Source organism: Brienomyrus brachyistius, chromosome 9 (genome assembly GCF_023856365.1).
Source record: "Brienomyrus brachyistius isolate T26 chromosome 9, BBRACH_0.4, whole genome shotgun sequence".
Classification (NCBI taxonomy): domain Eukaryota; kingdom Metazoa; phylum Chordata; class Actinopteri; order Osteoglossiformes; family Mormyridae; genus Brienomyrus; species Brienomyrus brachyistius.
Window position 1 is genome coordinate 9325324 of NC_064541.1, and position 19897 is coordinate 9345220.

General features: G+C 41.9%; 1 protein-coding gene across 31 annotated transcripts in view; it reads right to left on the bottom strand.

The window, feature by feature from the left end:
• Positions 1-19897, bottom strand: part of LOC125749639 (NACHT, LRR and PYD domains-containing protein 12-like) — a 60211-nt gene that overhangs the window by 11098 nt on the left and 29216 nt on the right. For 11 of the 31 annotated variants that reach the window (XM_049027071.1, XM_049027072.1, XM_049027085.1 and 8 more), the window contains 8 exons: positions 19284-19457; positions 17739-17912; positions 16193-16366; positions 4969-5082; positions 3461-3574; positions 2435-2495; positions 2190-2259; positions 310-2029 (listed from right to left, as the gene is read on the bottom strand). In XM_049027071.1, coding sequence (XP_048883028.1) covers positions 310-2029; positions 2190-2259; positions 2435-2495; positions 3461-3574; positions 4969-5082; positions 16193-16366; positions 17739-17912; positions 19284-19457 — 2601 coding nt within the window. Of the gene's footprint in view, positions 1-309; positions 2030-2189; positions 2260-2434; positions 2496-3460; positions 3575-4968; positions 5083-7569; positions 7833-9525; positions 9621-16192; positions 16367-17738; positions 17964-19283; positions 19458-19508; positions 19894-19897 lie in introns of those variants that run through there. The other 20 variants (XM_049027091.1, XM_049027081.1, XM_049027075.1 and 17 more) reach the window with 16 other exon arrangements.

Here is a 19897-nt window from a genome sequence, read left to right on the forward strand (position 1 = left end):
ATTTAAATTGAAACTTCTTTGGAAGCATGCTAGACTCTGATTAGGCAACAAACTTCCTCCTGTTCGATGTAAACATTAGTCTTCACTGACCAGAAGGCAGACTGGATGGTAATGGAGACATCGCTTTTGTTTTCTTTTTTACTGCATTACTGCCCTCAGTCATTATAAAATCTGTGATCCAGATCATCAAAAAATCCAGCCTGGTTATTAATCCATGAAGAAGAATAAAGTTCATATTTTATATATTTCAAACAATGTACATGTAATACTACAAGACGGGGTGTGTTCTCACATCCCCACATCACTTACAGAGCTGTCTTAGACGTCTTGACCACAGGCAGCAGCCTCCAATGCTCTTTATCTGACCTGACGAATTTCTTCAGATCAAACACATCCAGCTCCTCATCTGACATCAGTAACACAAAGGCCAGAGCTGAATACTGCGCAGGTGAGAGACCTTCTGCTGACAGACGTTCTGAATTAAGGAATCTTTGTACTTCCTCTACTAGGGAATTATCACCCAGTTCATTCAGACAGTGGAACAGGTTGATGGTCCGTTCTGTAGATAAATTCTCTTGTACATTCTCCTTGATGTATTTTACTGTTTCCTCAAGGTTATGTGAGCTGGTTCTTGTCTGTCCAAGTAGCCGCTGTAACAGATTCTGATTGGAATCTGTTGAGAGGCCCAGGAGGAAGCGGAGGTAGAGGTCCAAGTGTCCATTCTTGCTCTCTAATGCCTCGTCCACTACGGTCTCTAACAGGTCAGGTGATGTGTTTGATAGAAACACATATAAAGCGGCGAGATACTCCTGGATGCTCAGATGCACAAAGCAGTACACCTTCTCCTGGTACAACCCATACTCCTCTTTAAAGACTTCTGTACACACTCCAGAGTAAACTGAAGCTTCAGTGACATCAATGTCATTCTCTGTCAGATCTTGCTCATAAAATATGAGGTTGCCTTTCTCAAGGTTGTCAAAAGCCAGTTTACCAAGTTTTAGAAGGAATTTCTTGCTGTATTCATTAAGCTTGGTTTCATGGTTTTTCATATACTTGTCATTTTTTAAAGTTGTCTGAAAAATCAGGAAGTGTGTGTACATTTCAGTGAGAGTCTTTGGAATTTCTCCACTGTCAGTCTCACTAAAAAGCCTCTCAAGAACTGTGGCTGACATCCAGCAGAACACAGGTATGTGGCACATGATGAAGAGGCTCCTTGATGATTTCACATGTGAGATAATCCTGCTGGCCAGGCTCTGATCATTAAATCTCCTCCTGAAATACTCCTCCTTCTGGGCATCACTGAACCCTCGTATCTCTGTCACCTGGTGGACACACTTAGCAGGTATCTGACTGGCTGCTGCTGGCCGGGAGGTTATCCAGAGCAGAGCAGATGGAAGCAGATTCCCTTTAATGAGGTTAGTCAACAGCACATCCAGTGACATTTTCTTTGTTACATCAAACCAGCTCTCATTGTTCTGAAAATCTAGAGGAAGGCGACACTCATCCAGACCATCAAAGATGAACAAAACTTTGTACATAAACAGCTCAGAGGGTTCAAATGATTTCAGTTCTGGGACAAAGTGGTGAAGCAGTTCAATCAGACTGTATTCATCCTTAATCAAATTCAGGTTCCGGAAAGGAAGAGCAAATATGAAGTGAACATCCTGGTTTGCTTTTCCTTCTGCCCAGTCGAGAATGAATTTCTGCACAGAGACTGTTTTCCCGATACCTGCCACACCTTTAGTGAGTACAGTTCTGATAGGTGTCTCACGCCCACATAAAGGTTTAATTATATCATTGCACTTGACTGTAGTATCTCTTGTTACCCGTTTCTTGGATGCTGTTTCAATCTGTCTCACTTCATGTTCATCATTGACTCCTCCAGTCCCACCTTCAGTTATGTAGAGTTCTGTGTAAATCTCACTGAGAAGTGTTGGCCGTCCTTCCTTAGCTTTCCCTTCAAATACACACTCACATTTCTTCTTCAGGTTATGTTTGATTCTGTGCTGACAATGTGACAGAAGATGCGCTGAAAAGAAATGAGGTAAATACACAAACTTTTTAAAAACATGTATTTTTTACCATACAAGCGAACCTAAATCAAATTAAATTAAACTTTAAACTGAGATTTAATGTTTTTATCATACACAATTTTTCTGTGGCAAAACAAACAAACCAGAATGACATACGGCTCTTACTCTGCTCCAGTCTGTCAGCAGGATCATCATTCAGAAACATATGAGCTTTTTCCTCAGGAAACTATAATAAACAGTTACAGTTTATTATTACTCCCAGCATCATGTCTATTTATAATTTCATGTATTAATTTGCAAATATCTTCCCTTTGACAGGACAAACTATTAATTGTCTATCTGTAGATTTAATGCCAATTAAGATAAAATGTAAGATAATAAATTCCAGCATAAATACAGACCTTGAAGACGGATGATAAATCTCCTTCATGCGGATCTGAATTACATCTTTTCACTTGGTCTCTGTGAATAAAACACAAACATAAGTGAAATCCGGGTTCATTAAATTGAAATGGTTGAAATGGTGGTTTGTCACGCCTAAGTCACACCAAATGGAAGCTGTCAATGTCTGTAGAGCTCTGTGTTAATGGTGAGAAATGAGAGTGACTCTTCCTCTGCATGCATTTGAAGAAGAGCTGGGTTAAGATCAATTTTTCTGAACTTATTTCCACCAGCCAATTCAGAAAACAGTTCCTCAATAACAGGTAGGTGCTGTTCCACAGTTTGTACAGGGTTTAACCCTCTGAGGTCTAGGGGTAGGGAACACACTGTCACTGACTGGGGCATGGTCACACATTTCATTCAATATCATAAACTTAATTCATGGCAAATAAATTATTTCTTATATATTTCTTTTGGCATTAAACTCATATTCATCTTAGTGTACTTTGTGAATATGTCAGATTTATGTGAAGTTTGTAATTTGACATCGAAGTATAGACATTGCAAAATGCAGTTTGGAGCACTTGCAGAAATATTATAAAAGTACATAGTAAGCAATGGTGGCAGTTTGTTTTGATCCCACATATCTGATCACCAAAGTCTTGGCTACATGAAGATGACTAAATGGTGTAGCTGCAACATTCAGTTTGATAAATAAAATGTGCAGGTGAGTCTGCTTTTTCCAGCTGTATGCTGAGGATTGCAATTTAAAATGCACTTTTCAATTCACAGGCTTCCAATTCCAGCTCACAGGAAGTCAGTCTTTACATTAATCCTCATCCTTCTGTCTCAGATGTGATACATAGAATATAGACGGTTATACAAATAGAACTTCTGTTTAAATTCTCAAAGACGATGGAATTTGCAAACTTTAAAAAATGATGAATTCAAAATAAAGGTTTTTCCTCATAGCTTGCGTGTGCCTGTATGTCTTCTTAATGAGACACTGAATGTTTTAAACAGTGTTTGTTTAAATGCACTTTTACCTTTGATCTGGAGGAAAAGGTCCATCACTGAGGTTGCGTGGGGGCTCCATCGACTGGTCACTCTTCATGGAAACACAGCTGGGTACAGGAGAGCCTGCTCTCTCCATCAGGCCACTGTGGACAGCGGGAGGAAATAAATCCTCATAATATAAATATAATTCATATAATGGAGAGCAAAACAACAGTGGTCTTCACTACGCGGCCCCCGGGTGCCAGTGTGGGGGCCCTTCACTGAATAAAAAATAAGCAAATTATCCTGACCATCAGATATATAATTTTTTTCAAGTGAAGCAGCATCAAGGTTACTTCTGGCCAGCTAGCTTTTAAAAAGTAAATAGTGGCCCCCAAGCCCCCTCCCTCCACACTAGTAGGCGTGGCCCTCTGGAAAACTTCAGTGAAAAACACCACATTACATCCTAAGGTGTTTAGCCTTCTGCTCTGCCTGTCGTGAAGCTCTTGATGCAAACAGGCGTGTCTACAGTTAGTTTTAATGTGAAGTAAACTGCCCGACCTAAACTTAAAATTACTATATAAAAGTATGGGGCGACATGGTGGTGCAGTGGTTAGCACCGTTGCCTCATACCTCTGGGACCCGGGTTCGAGTCTCCGCCTGCGTCACATGTGTGTGGAGTTTGCATGTTCTCCCCATGTCATCGTGGGGTTTCCTCCGGGTACTCCGGTTTCCCCCCACAGTCCAAAAACATGCTGAGGCTAATTGGAGTTGCTAAATTGCCCATAGGTGTGCATGTGTGAGTGAACGGTGTGTGAGTGTGCCCTGCGATGGACTAGCCCCCCATCCTGGGTTGTTCCCTGCCTTGTGCCCATTGCTTCCGGGATAGGCTCCGGAAGAATAAGGAGAGAGAAGATGCTGAGGTCTTTAAATTAATCTACACATATGATTGTGCTGCCCACTGAGCCAGACCTAGCTAGGAACCCTGATTACTTTTATGTTAAGGCCTAACTATAGACCCAAAGAGACATGCATCCCAGAGGGCTGTAACAATCATTTCACCATAACGCTGTGTTCTGTTTGAACTCGTAACGCATAAATTCCAAGTTCGTAGTCGGAAATTTCAACTGGATCACCCCCTGAAGTCGAAATCCCGACTCGGGTACTCGGAGGAATCGACACAACCCCGAGCTCAGAATTCAAGATGGCTCCTTCTTAATGGATATACAGCAGTGTGCAGGTGAGTCTGCTTTTATCCAGCTGTATGCTGAGGACTGCAATTTAAAATGCACTTTCAATTAATAGGGTTCCAAGTCCAGCTCACAGGAAGTCAGTCTTTACAGTAATCCTCATCCTTTTACCTCAGATAAGGTCATAGAATATAGACAGTTATACAAATAGAACTTCTGTTTAAATTCTCAAAGACGACGGAATTTGCAAACTTTAAAAAATGATGAATTCAAAATAAAGTTTTTTCCTCATAGCTTGCGTGTGCCTGTATGTCTTCTTAATGAGACACTGAATGTTTTAAACAGGGTTTGTTTAAATGCACTTTTACCTTTGATCTGGAGGAAAAGGTCCATCACTGAGGTTGCGTGGGGGCTCCATCGACTGGTCACTCTTCATGGAAACACAGCTGGGTACAGGAGAGTCTGCTCTCTCCATCAGGCCACTGTGGACAGCGAGAGGAAACAAATCCTCATAATATAATTCTTATAATGGAGAGTATAGCAACTGAGGTCTTCACTAAGCGGCCCCCAGGGGCTAGTGTGGGGGCCCGGTCGATGGTAGACTTCTTAGGCGTAAAACCAGACTGCTCCGGTCGCTGACAGGCAAGCAAGTGTTCATGGATCCTGTTAAGCATGACCCTAGCTAGGACTTTTCCCAGCACTGAGAACAGAATTATCCCCCTGTAGTTGCCACAATCCAGTTGATCACTCTTCCCTTTCCAGTTAGGGACCACAAGTCCCATTTTCCAGTCAGTTCGGATGATGCCTGACTCCCAGATGGAAGCAAAGATTGCCTGCAATGCCAGGAGGACAGCCTTACCACCAGCCTGGAGAAGTTCATCCCGGACACCACAGATCCCTGCGGCCTTCCCTACCTCCAGCTGATTCACCACCAATGCAATTTCAGTGAGATTGAGTGGTTCACAGTTGATCAGAGGGTCAGCTTCGAGACCCGTGGACCCAGAGATGCCCAACATCCTAGCTGGCCCAGTGCGTCACAACTGCAGTGTCATCTGTAAGGACTGTCCCATCACTCACTGCAAGTCTCCGGGAAACAGATTCCGATGTGCGTAATGCTTCGATTCCTCTGTAAGCAGGACCTGAGTTACTAGATCACAGATGGAGTGTCACCTGCTCACAGATTTGTCTATCAAACGCCTCCTTGTCTGCCCTCAGAGCCTCACAGTCGTCCTTCTCAGTTCCCAGTACAGACGGGAGTTGCCACCAAGTCGTGTGCTGCGATTCCTCTCGATAATATCCAGGGTGCCCTGGCAGCACCAGGCTTTCTCCCAATGCCCTTCATGGTGCGTGCAGCCTTCCTGCGGGCGGCTGCAGCAGAGCTACACCCGTGGAGAGCAGCAGAGTATCGTGCTTGTTTGTATTGAGCAGTTGTGAGTTGTTTTGCAGTGGCTGGAGTGCCAATCCTGCCATCAATCCCCCAAAAATTGTTCCCCTGCAAGTTGGAGGACCACTTTGCAGGGCCAGATGCAGTTTAACGTAACACGTAGGAACTAGGAACCCTGTTTACTTTTATGTTAAGGTCTAACTATAGACCCAAAAAGACAAGCAGGCCAGTGGGCTGTAACAATCATTTCACCATAAATCACAATGCTCTTCACAACACGTCTCTGAGCTGTTGCTTATTCAGGTTTTACTCCTATGATCACTGTTATTTTGCATAATTGATTAGACGCAAGATATTACTCAATGCCATATTTTTAGAAATATGTATTTTTAGAAAATACTGTCACAATACAGTGTGTGGCTCAGTAGGTTAAGCCTGTGTGCCTGTAATCAGAAGGTCACCAGTTCAACCCCAGTCTCAGCACGCCTGCAGGCCCTTAACCCCCAGCTCCCTGGGCGCAGCTATGGGCAGCTGCCCTTCGCGGACAACTTACTCTTGGGCAGTGGTGGCTTAACGGTTAGGGAAGTGCTCTCGTAAATGAAAGATTGCAGGTTTGAATCCCTGACAAGCAAGGCACCACTGAGGTACCCTGAACAAGGTACTGTTCCCTGCTATGTCACATATCGCTTAAATGCAGAGGACACATTCTGTTGTTGTGTGCTGTGCTGCATCAACAATGACAAGTAATCACTAAATAAAAAAAAAGAATAATAATAAAAAATTTCAGCAAGGTAATATAAACGTAGATGCTGCCAGAATACCAAATTATTCCCCCGTGCGGGATGGGGGTGGAATTCCCCACCATAAATTTTCTAAAGCTTTTCTGAGCAGGAGCACACAGAGATAACATCCATCCATCCATCCATTTTCTTAAACCACTTATCTTGTTCAGGGTCGCGGGTGTCCGAAGCCTATCCCAGAGGCTATGGGTGAAAGGCAGGGAACAACCCAGGATAGGGCATCAACCCATCGCAGGGCACACTCACGCACCAGTCACTCACACACACCAATCACTCACGCACACACACACACACACTCACACACGCAAACCTATGGGCGATTTGGCAACCCTAGTTAGCCTCAGCAAGTTTTTGGACTGTGCGGGGAAACCAGAGTACCTGGAAGAAACCCCATGATGACATGGGGAGAACATGCAAACTCCACACACATGGAGCCAGGACAGAGACTCAAGCCCAGGTCTCAGACATGCTAACCACTGCACCACTGTGCCACCCCGACCAACAACATATACATTTTATTTTAGAATATTCAGAATCTACTCGCGCCCCAAAGACATTATTAAAAAACTCAAGCAGCAGCATTAGGTGGCAGGAGAGGACAGCATCTGGGAACACAATTAAATACAGATTTCTGAAGGAAATTAAATTTAATAAATGATGAACCTAAACCATGTAGCCCACAGAGCTGAATCATTGAAGTCTCAAGGAAATGTACTACGTTCTGTTATTACTGCATTTTTTGCCTGCTTTTAGAGAAGTGCAAACACACGCAGGTTCTGTCTTACCTCTCAGGTCTCTTCATTTTACCCTCCACAGAGGGGCTCGTTTCAGAAGCAGTTTGTTCCATTTCTCTGCTGATCCAGAGCAGAAGTCTCCGGCTGGGGTGTCTGTGAACACGAAGGACAAACAGATACATACATACGCAATATCTAGTACTCAACACTTTACACTGACTTACACACAGGGTCTCCATTCTGTTACTCTAATACATTTCATATGTAGTATTACACTTAGTGACTGTGCCGAATTTCAGGGAGTTTGTGCCACGTGTCATTATTTTATGCATGAATAATTGAATGGGGGCCAGCTTGCTGACTCTATACCTTTAGTCCAAAATATACATGGGAGATGCATGAACTAGAAGTGTATTAATTATTTAATATGGTACATGGCTTATCGTGACAACTGGGAGTCTCTAAGGGGTCCTGAGTACACCACAGTACTTTTGTGGATACTGTACGCCAGGAGTCACCAACATGCCCCCAAAGACCACAAGAGTCGCCCCGCGCACCTGTTTAAAAATAGTCACCAGTGAGCAGCGTCTAAAATTTTATTTTATCCTCTTACTATTCTTCTTTAATCACATTTGCATTTATATAGATTTGAAAATGACAATATCTAAAAAAAAGCATTTAAAACATGCTTGTTATACATGATTTAAGAAGAGTGTTTCAAACTGGTAACAGTTAACAACTGGTGTTGTTTTCACGGCTGAATACAAAGAAACCCCTGGACCTGATGGTGTTACCCCAGCCATGCTGAAGAACTGTACCACCCAGGTCTCACCAATGTTTTCATCCATCTGCAAACAGTCCATCTCTGAATGCCAGGAACCAGCCTGAATTAATGCATCCATTACCGTCCCAGTCGCCAAGAAGGATAGGACCACATGGCTGAATGACTACAGACCCATTGCCCTCACATTTGCTGTCATGAAGTTCTTTGAGAGACTCATCCTGTCCTATTTCAAATCTACCATGGAACCTCTCCTTGACCCTTTACAGTTCGCCTACAGATCTCACCACTCTGCAGATGAAGCTATAAACTTCAACCTCAATCACATGCTCCAGCTCCACATCTACATCAGAACACTGTTTCTGGACTTCAGTTTGGCCTATAACACTATCCTCCCTGATTTTCTGTGCACTAAGTTGCTACATCTGCAGTTATCCAACATGTAGCAGCAGGATGGACTTGGCAGTTAACTGTCTGCCTCCCTCACCACTAACACTGGCACTCCACAAGACTGTGTTCTTTCTCCATACCTGTTCTTTTTATACAACTGACTGCACCACACACCATCCAGCCATCAAGCTTGTTAAGCTTGCTGATGACACCACGGTCCTCGGCCTCAAGAACAATGATCAATCAGCCTATGAGGACCTGGTGACAAAACTGGCAGCATGATGTACGGATAGTAACCTGGAGCTTAATGTTGATAAAACTGTGGAAATGAATTGTTAGTTTTTATTGAGAATACTGTCATCAGTACGATCCATTCCGTGCCGCACTTACGATGGACTAACACTTTGGACCTCGGTATTTTAAAAATGGCAAAGTACACATACCATGTAAATTATGTCCCTCTATATACAAAGTTACTTCTGTACCTACTGGTAAGACACTTATTAAAAATCCAAAATCAATGGCACTGAAAAGTTTAAAAGTTACGACAACACACGCGAGATTCCCCGGCCACAGATGTGCAGCGTATCCAAGCCAATGGTTTTAATATTAAAGACGTAGTATGCACGTAAACGAACAACTATTATCCTTTTGTATTAATCATATTTATATATTATGTAATTTTATGTTTTTGGCTTACGCATGGTCTGCAAAGTTCTGCGAACTTTCGGAAATTTCCGGATCATCCCCCTTTAATTCCTTTGTACCAACTTGCGTATAACCAAGACAGCTAATATCAAATGCGCAAATATGAAGGAATTACTGTATAATCTTACCTTGTAATAAAAAACTGTCTGTATATTATTCCAGAGTATCATACGCGTTTCTAAACAAAATGGCGACTCCATATGTAAATTACTTTCACTTTGCAAACAGAAAACGATCAGCTTCGTATCAAAACGCGAAGCGGGAATGGCCACGGACTCTCAGCGAAAAGTCAAACCACTTTGGGGGATATTATCCATGTAACTTTAATAAAAGTAACAATAAGAGAAAGGAACAAGCTCCTGCCGACACCCAATTCTGTCATAACGCATTCTGCATTGTATTTGTGCTCATATCACGGCTTCGGTGTTTATTATCGCATAAAGCTGTAAACGCGAAACAGCTGCGTCTTCTGCGCTATGATATGATCGGCGCGTGAAGTTCGGTAGAAGAATCCTGGCTTAAGCAAACTGGATCAGAAATCAGAGACAGTGTTTTTGTGGTATGCTGCTGTCAGGAACTCCTGGCTATTTTCTCGAGAATATTATGAGACAGTATTACAACAACAAAAAGAGATTGTATGCGGACCTAAATTACTGTAGGTTCTTGCTCAAAAAGGTAAGGTGCGTGCACTGATTACAGTGCATTGGATGAGAACCCGAGTGCAGCAATGCAGTGGGTGATACCTCATGTACCACACAAGTCTCAATGGAACAGTGCAAGTTTTTTTCTGGTGGCTGGAATGTCAATCTTGCCACCAACCCCCAAAATTCCCTGAAAGTTGGAGGACAAAAAAACAGATCTCTAGCCTCAAAGCCACCACTCTACCTACAAAAAGTTCATGCCCTAAACAAGGTGGTAAGCATGGCATGTAAACATTGTAGTGATTAAGGGAATTAAACAACATTGAATCAAGGTTTTGCCACCATCAATTTTTCAATATTGAAAATTTGACCAAAAATTAATTCAGTTTCAACGTCAAAAATTTAACACTGACCATAATGCAACGCATTTAACTACTGTAAAATTCAACGTTGAAACAATAACATGGTGCTATCTGGGCCCTTTTTGTGCAAATCAATAATGGGTGCACGTGTTTCCTTGCAGGTAACCATGGTTAACAGAGGAAGCAAAATGATTTCAAGCACGACCCTCCTTATAAAACATCCAGTCTGCTATTCTAACTCAATCAGCATGACAGAGTGATCTCCAGCCTTGTCCTCGTCAACACTCTCACCTGTGTTACTGAGAGAATCGCTGAAATGTCAGCAGGTCTTTTGTGGCCAGGCTGAAATGCAGTGGAAATGGGTTTTTTGGGATTAAATTCATTTTCATGGCAAAGAGGGACTTTGCAATTAACTGCAATTCATCTGATCACTTTTCATAACATTCTGGAGTTTATGCAAATTGCCATCATAAAAACTGAGGCAGCAGACTGTGAAAATTAATATTTATGTCATTCTCAAAACTTTTGGCCACGGCTGTATGCAGGTTTTAGGGGTAACCTTTAGGTCAGCTGTTCAAAACCCAGGTGTGAGGACTCTTCAGCCAATCAGTCCTCTAATTAATAATCTAATTAGGGAGTTGCAGAGAACCTGCATACATGGAGGCCCATTCTGGATAAAATTACCCACAAAAAGCTAAATATAACTACAGATTAACAACAGGACTAGTGGTTGACTTTTACAATGTATAATCTATCCAAAAATTTACGATTAGCTAACAAGGATTTTTACTGTAAGTTTTCTACATTCATTTACAGTTAGATTTACGGGCATTTTTTACAGTGAATTGCACGTTAAATAATGACTGTTCCTATTTCCTACTGCTGTGTTGCAGTGCTGACAATAATTGAGAAAGGTGGGGTCCCACATCCTGCATCCGACGGGAAACCTTCAGCCACCGCAGTGGCACTGTGGGGCTCGGGGCCGAGTTCTGACCTCCAAATAAGTGAAATAAGTGAAAACTACGGAATGTGGTCATGTTTCCCATTAAATGGTTATTACATATGCTGATTGAGTGTATGGGGCGACATGGTGGTGCAGTGGTTAGCACTATTGCCTCACACCTCTGGGACCTGGTTTCCTTCCACAGTCCAAAAACATGCTGAGGTTAATTGGAGTTACTAAATTGCCCGTAGGTGTGCATGTGTGAGTGAATGGTGTGTGACTGTGCCCTGCGATGGGCTGGCCCCCCATCCTGGGTTGTTCCCTGCCTTGTGTCCATTGCTTCCGGGATAGGCTCTGGACCCCCCGCGACCCAGTAGGATAAGTGGTTTGGAAAATGGATGGATGGATGATTTAGTGTAATTGTGCTAGTTATGTTCAGTTGTAGTAGGAAAGTGAATGTATACTACTAAAAAAAATTACAAGAGCATTTTGAAAATGCATCAGATCTATACTGATATGGACTGGGTAATATGTTAGGAATGAAAGGATGCCACATTTTGAAGGAAAAGAAAATTATCCTACAGAGGATTCAGACCTACAGAGGGTTGAATTCAAAGACACCCCAAAAATCAAAGTGAAAAAATGATGCAGCAGGTTAGTCCATTTTGCTGAAATTTTATTGCAGCAACTCAAAATCAAACTCAGTAGTTTGTATGGCCCCCACGTCAGGGCATGCTCCTAATGAGACGACGGATGGTGTCCTGGGTCATCTCCTCCCAGATCTGGACCAGGACATCACTGAGCTCCTGGACAGTCTGAGGTGCAACCTGGCTGCATTGGATGGACCGAAACATAATGTCCCATAGCTGTTCTATTGGATTTAGGTCAGGCGAGCATGTGGGCCAGTCAATGGTATCAATACCTTCATCCTCCAGGAACTGTCTGCATACTCTAGCCACATGAGGCCAGGCATTGTCGTGCACCAGGAGGAACCCAGGACCCTTCACCAACGTAGGATCTGACAATGGGTTCAAGAATTTCATCCCGATACCTAATAACAGTCAAGGTGTCATTGTCTAGCCTGTAAGTTCTGTGTGTCCCTCTATGGATTTTCCTCCCCAGACCATCATTGACCCACCACCAAACCCGTTATGCTGAACAGTGTTACAGGCAGCATAATGTTCTCCATGGCTTCTACAGACACTTTGACTTCTGTCACATGTGCTCAAGGTGAACCTGCTCTCATCTGTGAAAAGCACAGGGCGTCAGTGGTGGACCTGCCAATTCTGGTATTCTATGGCAAATGCCAATTGAGCTCCATGGTGTCATCACAGGGCCCCCTAGAGGACGTCAGGCCCTCAGGCCACCCTCATGAAGTCTGTTTCTGATTGTGTAGTGAGAGACATTCACACCAGTGGCCTGCTGGAGGTCATTTTGTAGAGCTCTGGCAGTGCTCATTCTGTTCCTCCTTTCACAAAGGAGCAGATACTGGTCCTGCTGATGGGTTAAAGACCTTCTACGGCCCTGTCCAGCTCTCCTGAAGTAACTTCCAGTCTCCTGGAATCTCCTCCATACACTTGAGACTGTGCTGGGAGACACAGCAAACCTTCTGGCAATGGCACGTATTGATGCGCCATCCTGGAGGAGTTGGACTACCTGTGCAACCTCTGTAGGGTCCAGGTATTGCCTCATGCTACCAGTAGTTACACCGACTGTAGCCAAATGCAAAACTAGTGAAAAACAGTCAGAAAAGATAAGGAAGGAAAATGTCAGTGGCCTCCATTCCTGTTTTGGGGTTGTCTCATTGTTGCCCCTCTAGTACACCTGTTGTTAATTTTATTAACACCAAAGCAGCTGAAACTGATTACCCCCCCCCCCCCCACTACTTAACTGACCAGATCAATATCCCAGAAGTTTAATTTACTCTGATTAAAAAGTGTTCCTTTACTTTTTTGAGAAAAGAATTTAATTCCCAAATTTCTGTTATTCCGCTATGCTTTGGGCACAGATGAATAAGGACATTAATAGGATAAAATAGAAAATCTTTATTGTCATTATATGAATAGGTAACACAATATATAGAGAAATATATAAAATGTTCATATACAGTGGAACAGAGCATGTGAGCAGAGCGGCATATTTGAGGGGAAAAATCTGAAAAGAGTCACCCATTGAAATCACGTCTTGAAATCATTCCTGCTTGAATGTGGATTTGGCTGCTTAGATATTTTGATGCCAAGCTACAGTTTAAGATAAAATTAAAATACAATGCAGATTGTTTTCTTTTTCGAGTGAGCAGTGAATAATTTCATTGGAGCGGTGTCAATTATTGAACGGAGCAATTGTGTTTGATGCGTTGGGGTCCAGGGTCAAGTGGCAGGAGTCTGTAGGCAAGAGTAAGAGAGATTAATCCCATCAGGCAGACCGGCATCTCCTCCATTTAATCACTGTCACACCTCACACACTTACACAGAACTCACTCCAATATACACACTGTATTTCCGATACACTCCTGTAGCCCACCCCCACGCTGTACGTGACATACGCCACACTGACAGACTTGCTTGGGACCACACTGCACTTTAGCCTGTACTTTATTTTTCCGAACAACAGAAAAACAGCACAGCTTCCCCTAATGAAACAGGGTGGAGTGGTGGCTTGGGATCTGTGCCAGTAACTGGAATGTTGCTGGTTTTAATCCCATGAATGTCCAGAGTGATTCTACTCTGTTGAGGCCCTTGAGCAAGGTCCTTAACCTGCAATTTCTTCATCCTGGGTATGACATTAATCTACATCCAGCCCTATAAGGAGATCCTCCAATTTACAGGGATTAATTTGGGGGGTGGTGGCAGGATTGACACTCTAGTCACTGGAAAAAAACTAGTTCAAAATATACGTGTATCACTTGCCACATGGCTGCACTCAGGTTCTCATCCCTAAGGTATTTTGTGGTGTGGTGGGGGCGGCAAACGCACTGTAATTAGCACACGCATTTACACGTATGTAACAGCTTTATTACCTTGTAAACAGTATGTAGGGTTTACAAACTACCCCAACACTTCTGATGTAACTAATTTTAGGTTCATAATGGAATAATACATATTTGCCGTAAGATTGCCTGCTTGAGAGTCTGAAAGCGTCACTGTCACGCCAGAAGCGTGAGAGCTGACAGCCCTGCTTGTTGTGTATGTCTCTCTCTGACTTTCGGTGGCTGACGATTCAGTATTACTCAGCATTGGGAGCCACTTGCATTCATAATAATTAATCATCAGACCACAGGATGCCTTTCCGTTTTGACTCAGTCCATCTTAAATGAACTTGAGTCCAGAGAAGTCAGTTTCTTCTTTGCATGGTAGAGTCTCATCCTGCATTTCTGGATGCAGCAACAAACTGTGTTCACAGACAGCAGTTTTCAGAAGTGTTCCTGAACCCTGATGAAATTACCAAATTCTTTCTAATATTAAGTTAAGGAACATTATTCTTAAATTGTTGCACTATTTGCCCACACAATCTTTCACAGAGTGGTGAAACTCTCCCCATCTTCACTACACAGAGACTCTGCCTCTCTGAGCAGATACCCAATCATCTTACTGACCTGCTGTCAGTTAAAATAACTAGGTGTGAGATATTCAACCAGGTGTTTTGTTTTAGCATCACACAACTTTTCCAATCTTTTGTTGGCCAGGTCACAACATTTTTGAAACGTGTTGCTGGCATCGAATATAGATGGAACATGTATTTGTCGTAAAACAATAAAATTTCAAATTTTCAACATCTGATATGCTGTTTTTGTTCTATTAAGTTTATATGTTTTGCAAATCATTGCATTCTGTTTTTATTAACATTTTACACAGCATACCAAGCTTCTTGGGGGCTGTGCATAAAACAAACAATATACAACATAAAATACATTCCAACCCCAAACATAACCTCACAACAAAATCTTCCCAATTGGATGTGTGTAGGGCTGCGCGATATGATGATATATATCATATGACGATATAAAAACATCTATTGTTTCATATTATATTATATATTAAACACATACACACACACACACACACACACACACACACACACATACATATATACACACACACACACATATATATACACACACACACACATATATATACACACACACACATATGTTTCAAGTCACTTGGCATTACTATGACAAGAAAACTTCCAAAACCTTGATATTATCCGTCTCATCACTACCTTTCCCTGTCATTATCCGATTAAACAAACAGCAATGTGATCATAACATGCAACACAACACTTAGTAGGGATGTAGTAGAGTAAAGTATAAATTTGCTGTAAGATTAAAGTAAAAGTCAAAAGTGTCCATGGCTAAATCTACATGATACATGAAAAAAAATATGTAAGTACTGTAGTGAAGTTGTTAACTTTCACCACTGGACACTGTAATATGTCGAATTTCATATCACCATATGAAAGTAATTTTTTTTGCCTGTTATTGCTACTTCTGGTGTATGAGCACTGGTCACTCTCGCCAGAGTGAACAACAGTCACGTTCACCTTCAATAGCTGCAAACGAATTTGTTCAGTCCACCATTCACTAAAAATATGAGCGTATTCAATTAACAGTGGTCATTTAGCACACTGGTGCACAACATTGAATGTAGAATTAATGGTATTTAAAAAAATATATTAAAACATGGCAACAAACTTACATTTCTGGAACCCTCGTCAGAACCATCACTTTCCACTGTGATCCACACTATAGGAGAAGCAGAATGACATAACATCGTAGATCCATTTCTTTAATTGTTGCATCCTTCTCAGGTGTGTCTGTAACAAGGACCTTCACACACTCTGTACTCACTTCAGCTTCTCCAGTTTACAGCTGGGATCCTCCAGCACAGCAGATAGCAGCATCACTCCTGAGTCTCCTGGGTTATTGAGGCTCAGATCCAGCTCTCTCAGGTGTGAGGGGTTTGACCTCAGAGCTGAAGCCAGTGAAGAACAGCCTTCCTCTGTGATTCCACACCATGACAGCCTGCAGAGAGCAAATCACAACAGAGCAGATAGAAACACATGCAATATGGACCTGAATCCTCCCGTAAGAACTGAGCATCCCGGCTCTGTATAAAGAGCCCTCACTGTCTCTATAGCAAGTTAGGATGCTGTGTCTCTGACTGGAAGGCAGACTGGATGGCAACGGAAATGAGACTAAAGTTATTTTTTATACTGCATTACTACACTCAGTCATTATAAAATCCGTGTTACATATCATCAAAAAATTCCAGCCTGGGTATTAATTAAATGAAGAAGAATAAACTGTATATTTTATATATTTCAAACAATGCAGATGTAATACTGCCAGACAGTAAAACAAATATAAGAAAACACTATGTTTCGCTTTTTAGGTCTTTTCTAAATAAGACCGCCTACATTCCACTGTAATATACATTAAAGTGACCAGTTCTGTTGGCATTTATATTAAAGTCAGGCTTTTATTTTTTACCGATGTGCAATTCAGAATAATTTCATAAGATTTATCTATCAAAACCAATACTTAAATCAATGAGTAGTAAAACATATGACGTAAATACAACTGTATTATAGATTTTATGTCTTTTTGGGGGTGACAGTACCTCTGCTGATGAGGATCACTGACTCTCCCATTGCTCCCTTAATGGCTGAGCGGTATGCTAATGCCGTGGCCCATTAACAAAACCCAAAGGTTGTGATACGCAGAAGTACGTGCGGCTGGCGGATAAAGGAGGTCGTGGTGGGACTCTGACCATGAAATAAGTAGCTAATTCACTTATAGCTCAGCAGCAGTATCAACATATTTTCGCACCGCAAATGTAACCTTCAGGCGTTTGCTGTTTGTGGGCAGATCCACAGTTGCCTTGGGACCCTTCTGATTGGTGAGAATTACGGTCAAACAAGGAGCATGGCGTGAATTTTATGTAAAATATTCTCACTACAGTATTAAACCCTGGGTCAGACACGCTGTATAATGCATATCCTAAACCAGAGCCTTTGGAATTTGCTGATCACGTTGTTTCAAATCGCCATTGTGATTTAAAATCGATAAATCGTCCAGCCCTACTGGTGTCCATTATATTTTAAGCCATGGTACATGCTAAAGTCATCATGTTAATTACAATATTACCATCAGTTTTTTTATCCTATGAACTCGGCTAACCAGCACAAACCTGTTGCATGTGTTAATAATAAACGGCTGTTTCCTGTTTCAGTGCTTCATCGTTTCTAACCTGGATTAAGGGCTGATAAGTTTGAGGATATAAGACAGTAGTGAGAGAAAAGAGAAGCTGTTTCTGTTTGGTTATTATGTCACTGCTGAAATGCATTCTGGGTTCACGTGATGCCCAGTTTACTTGTGGTTATTCTGTACTCACATCAGCTTCTCCAGTTTACAGCTGGGATCCTCCAGTACAGCAGAGAGCAGCTTCACTCCTGAGTCTCCAGTGTGAGTCTTGCTCAGATCCAGCTCTCTCAGGTGTGAGGGGTTTGACCTCAGAGCTGAAGCCAGGGAAGAACAGCCTCTCTTTGTGACTCCACATCTGACCAGCCTGCAAAGAGCAAATCACAACAGAGCAGATAGAAACACATGCAATATGGACCTGAATCCTCCCGTAAGAACTGAGCATCCCTGCTCTGTATAAAGAGCCCTCACTGTCTCTATAGCAAGTTAGGATGCTGTGTCTCTGACTGGAAGGCAGACTGGATGGCAACGGAAATGACACTTAAGTTATTTTTTTACTGCATTACTACACTCAGTCATTATGAAATCCGTGTTACATATCATCAAAACAATCCAGCCTGGGTATTAATTAAATGAAGAAGAATAAACTGTATATTTTATATATTTCAAACAATGCAGATGTAATACTGCCAGAAAGTAAAACAAATATAAGAAAACACTATGTTTCGCTTTTTAGGTCTTTTCTAAATAAGACCGCCTACATTCCACTGTAATATACATTAAAATGACCAGTTCTGTTGGCATTTATATTAAAGTCAGGCTTTTATTTTTTACCGATGTGCAATTCAGAATAATTTCATAAGATTTATCTATTGAAACCAATACTTAAATCAATGAGTAGTAAAACATATGACGTAAATACAACTGTATTATAGATTTTACGTCTTTTTGGGGGTGACAGTACCTCCGCTGATGAGGATCACTGACTCTTCCATTGCTCCCTTGATGGCTGAGCGGTATGCTAATGCCATGGCCCATTAACAAAACCCAAAGGTTGTGATTCGCAGAAGTACGTGCGGCTGGCGGATACAGGAGGTCGTGGTGGGACTCTGACCATGAAATAAGTAGCTAATTCACTTATAGCTCAGCAGCAGTATCAACATATTTTCGCACCGCAAATGTAACCTTCAGGCATTTGCTGTTTGTGGGCGGATCCACAGTTGCCTTGGGACCCTTCTGATTGGTCAGAATGACGGTCAAACAAGGAGCACGGCGTGAATTTTATGTAAAATATTCTCACTACAGTATTAAACCCTGGGTCAGACACGCTGTATAATGCATATTCTAAATCACAGCCTTTGGAATTTGCTAATCACGTTATTTCAAATCACCATTGTGATTTAAAATCGATAAATCGTTCAGCCCTACTGGCGTCCATTATATTTTAATCCATGGTACATGCTAAAGTCATCATGTTAATTGCAATGTTACCATCAGTTTTTTTATCCTATGAACTCAGCTAACCAGCACAAACCTGTTGCATGTGTTAATAAATAACGGCTGTTTCCTGTTTCAGTGCTTTATCGTTTCTAACCTGGATTAAGGGCTGATAAGTCTGGGGATATAAGACAGTAGTAAGAGAAAATAGAAGCTGTTTGTGTTTGGTTATTATGTCACTGCTGAAATGCATTCTGGGTTCACGTGATGCCCAGTTTACTTGTGGTTATTCTGTACTCACTTCAGCTTCTCCAGTTTACAGCTGGGATCCTTCAGCACAGCAGAGAGCAGTTTCACTCCTGAATCTCCTGGGTGATTGTAGCTCAGATCCAGCTCTCGCAGGTGTGAGGGGTTTGACCTCAGAGCTGAAGCCAGGGAAGAACAGCCTCTCTTTGTGACTCCACATCTGACCAGCCTGCAAAGAGCAAATCACAACAGAGCAGAGAGAAACACATGCAATATGGACCTGAATCCTCCCGTAAGAACTGAGTATCCCTGCTCTGTATAAAGAGCCCTCACTGTCTCTATAGCAAGTTAGGATGCTGTGGCTCTGACTGGAAGGCAGCCTGGATGGCAACGGAAATGACACTTAAGTTATTTTTTTACTGCATTACTACACTCAGTCATTATGAAATCCGTGTTACATATCATCAAAACAATCCAGCCTGGGTATTAATTAAATGAAGAAGAATAAACTGTATATTTTATATATTTCAAACAATGCAGATGTAATACTGCCAGAAAGTAAAACAAATATAAGAAAACACTATGTTTCGCTTTTTAGGTCTTTTCTAAATAAGACCGCCTACATTCCACTGTAATATACATTAAAGTGACCAGTTCTGTTGGCATTTA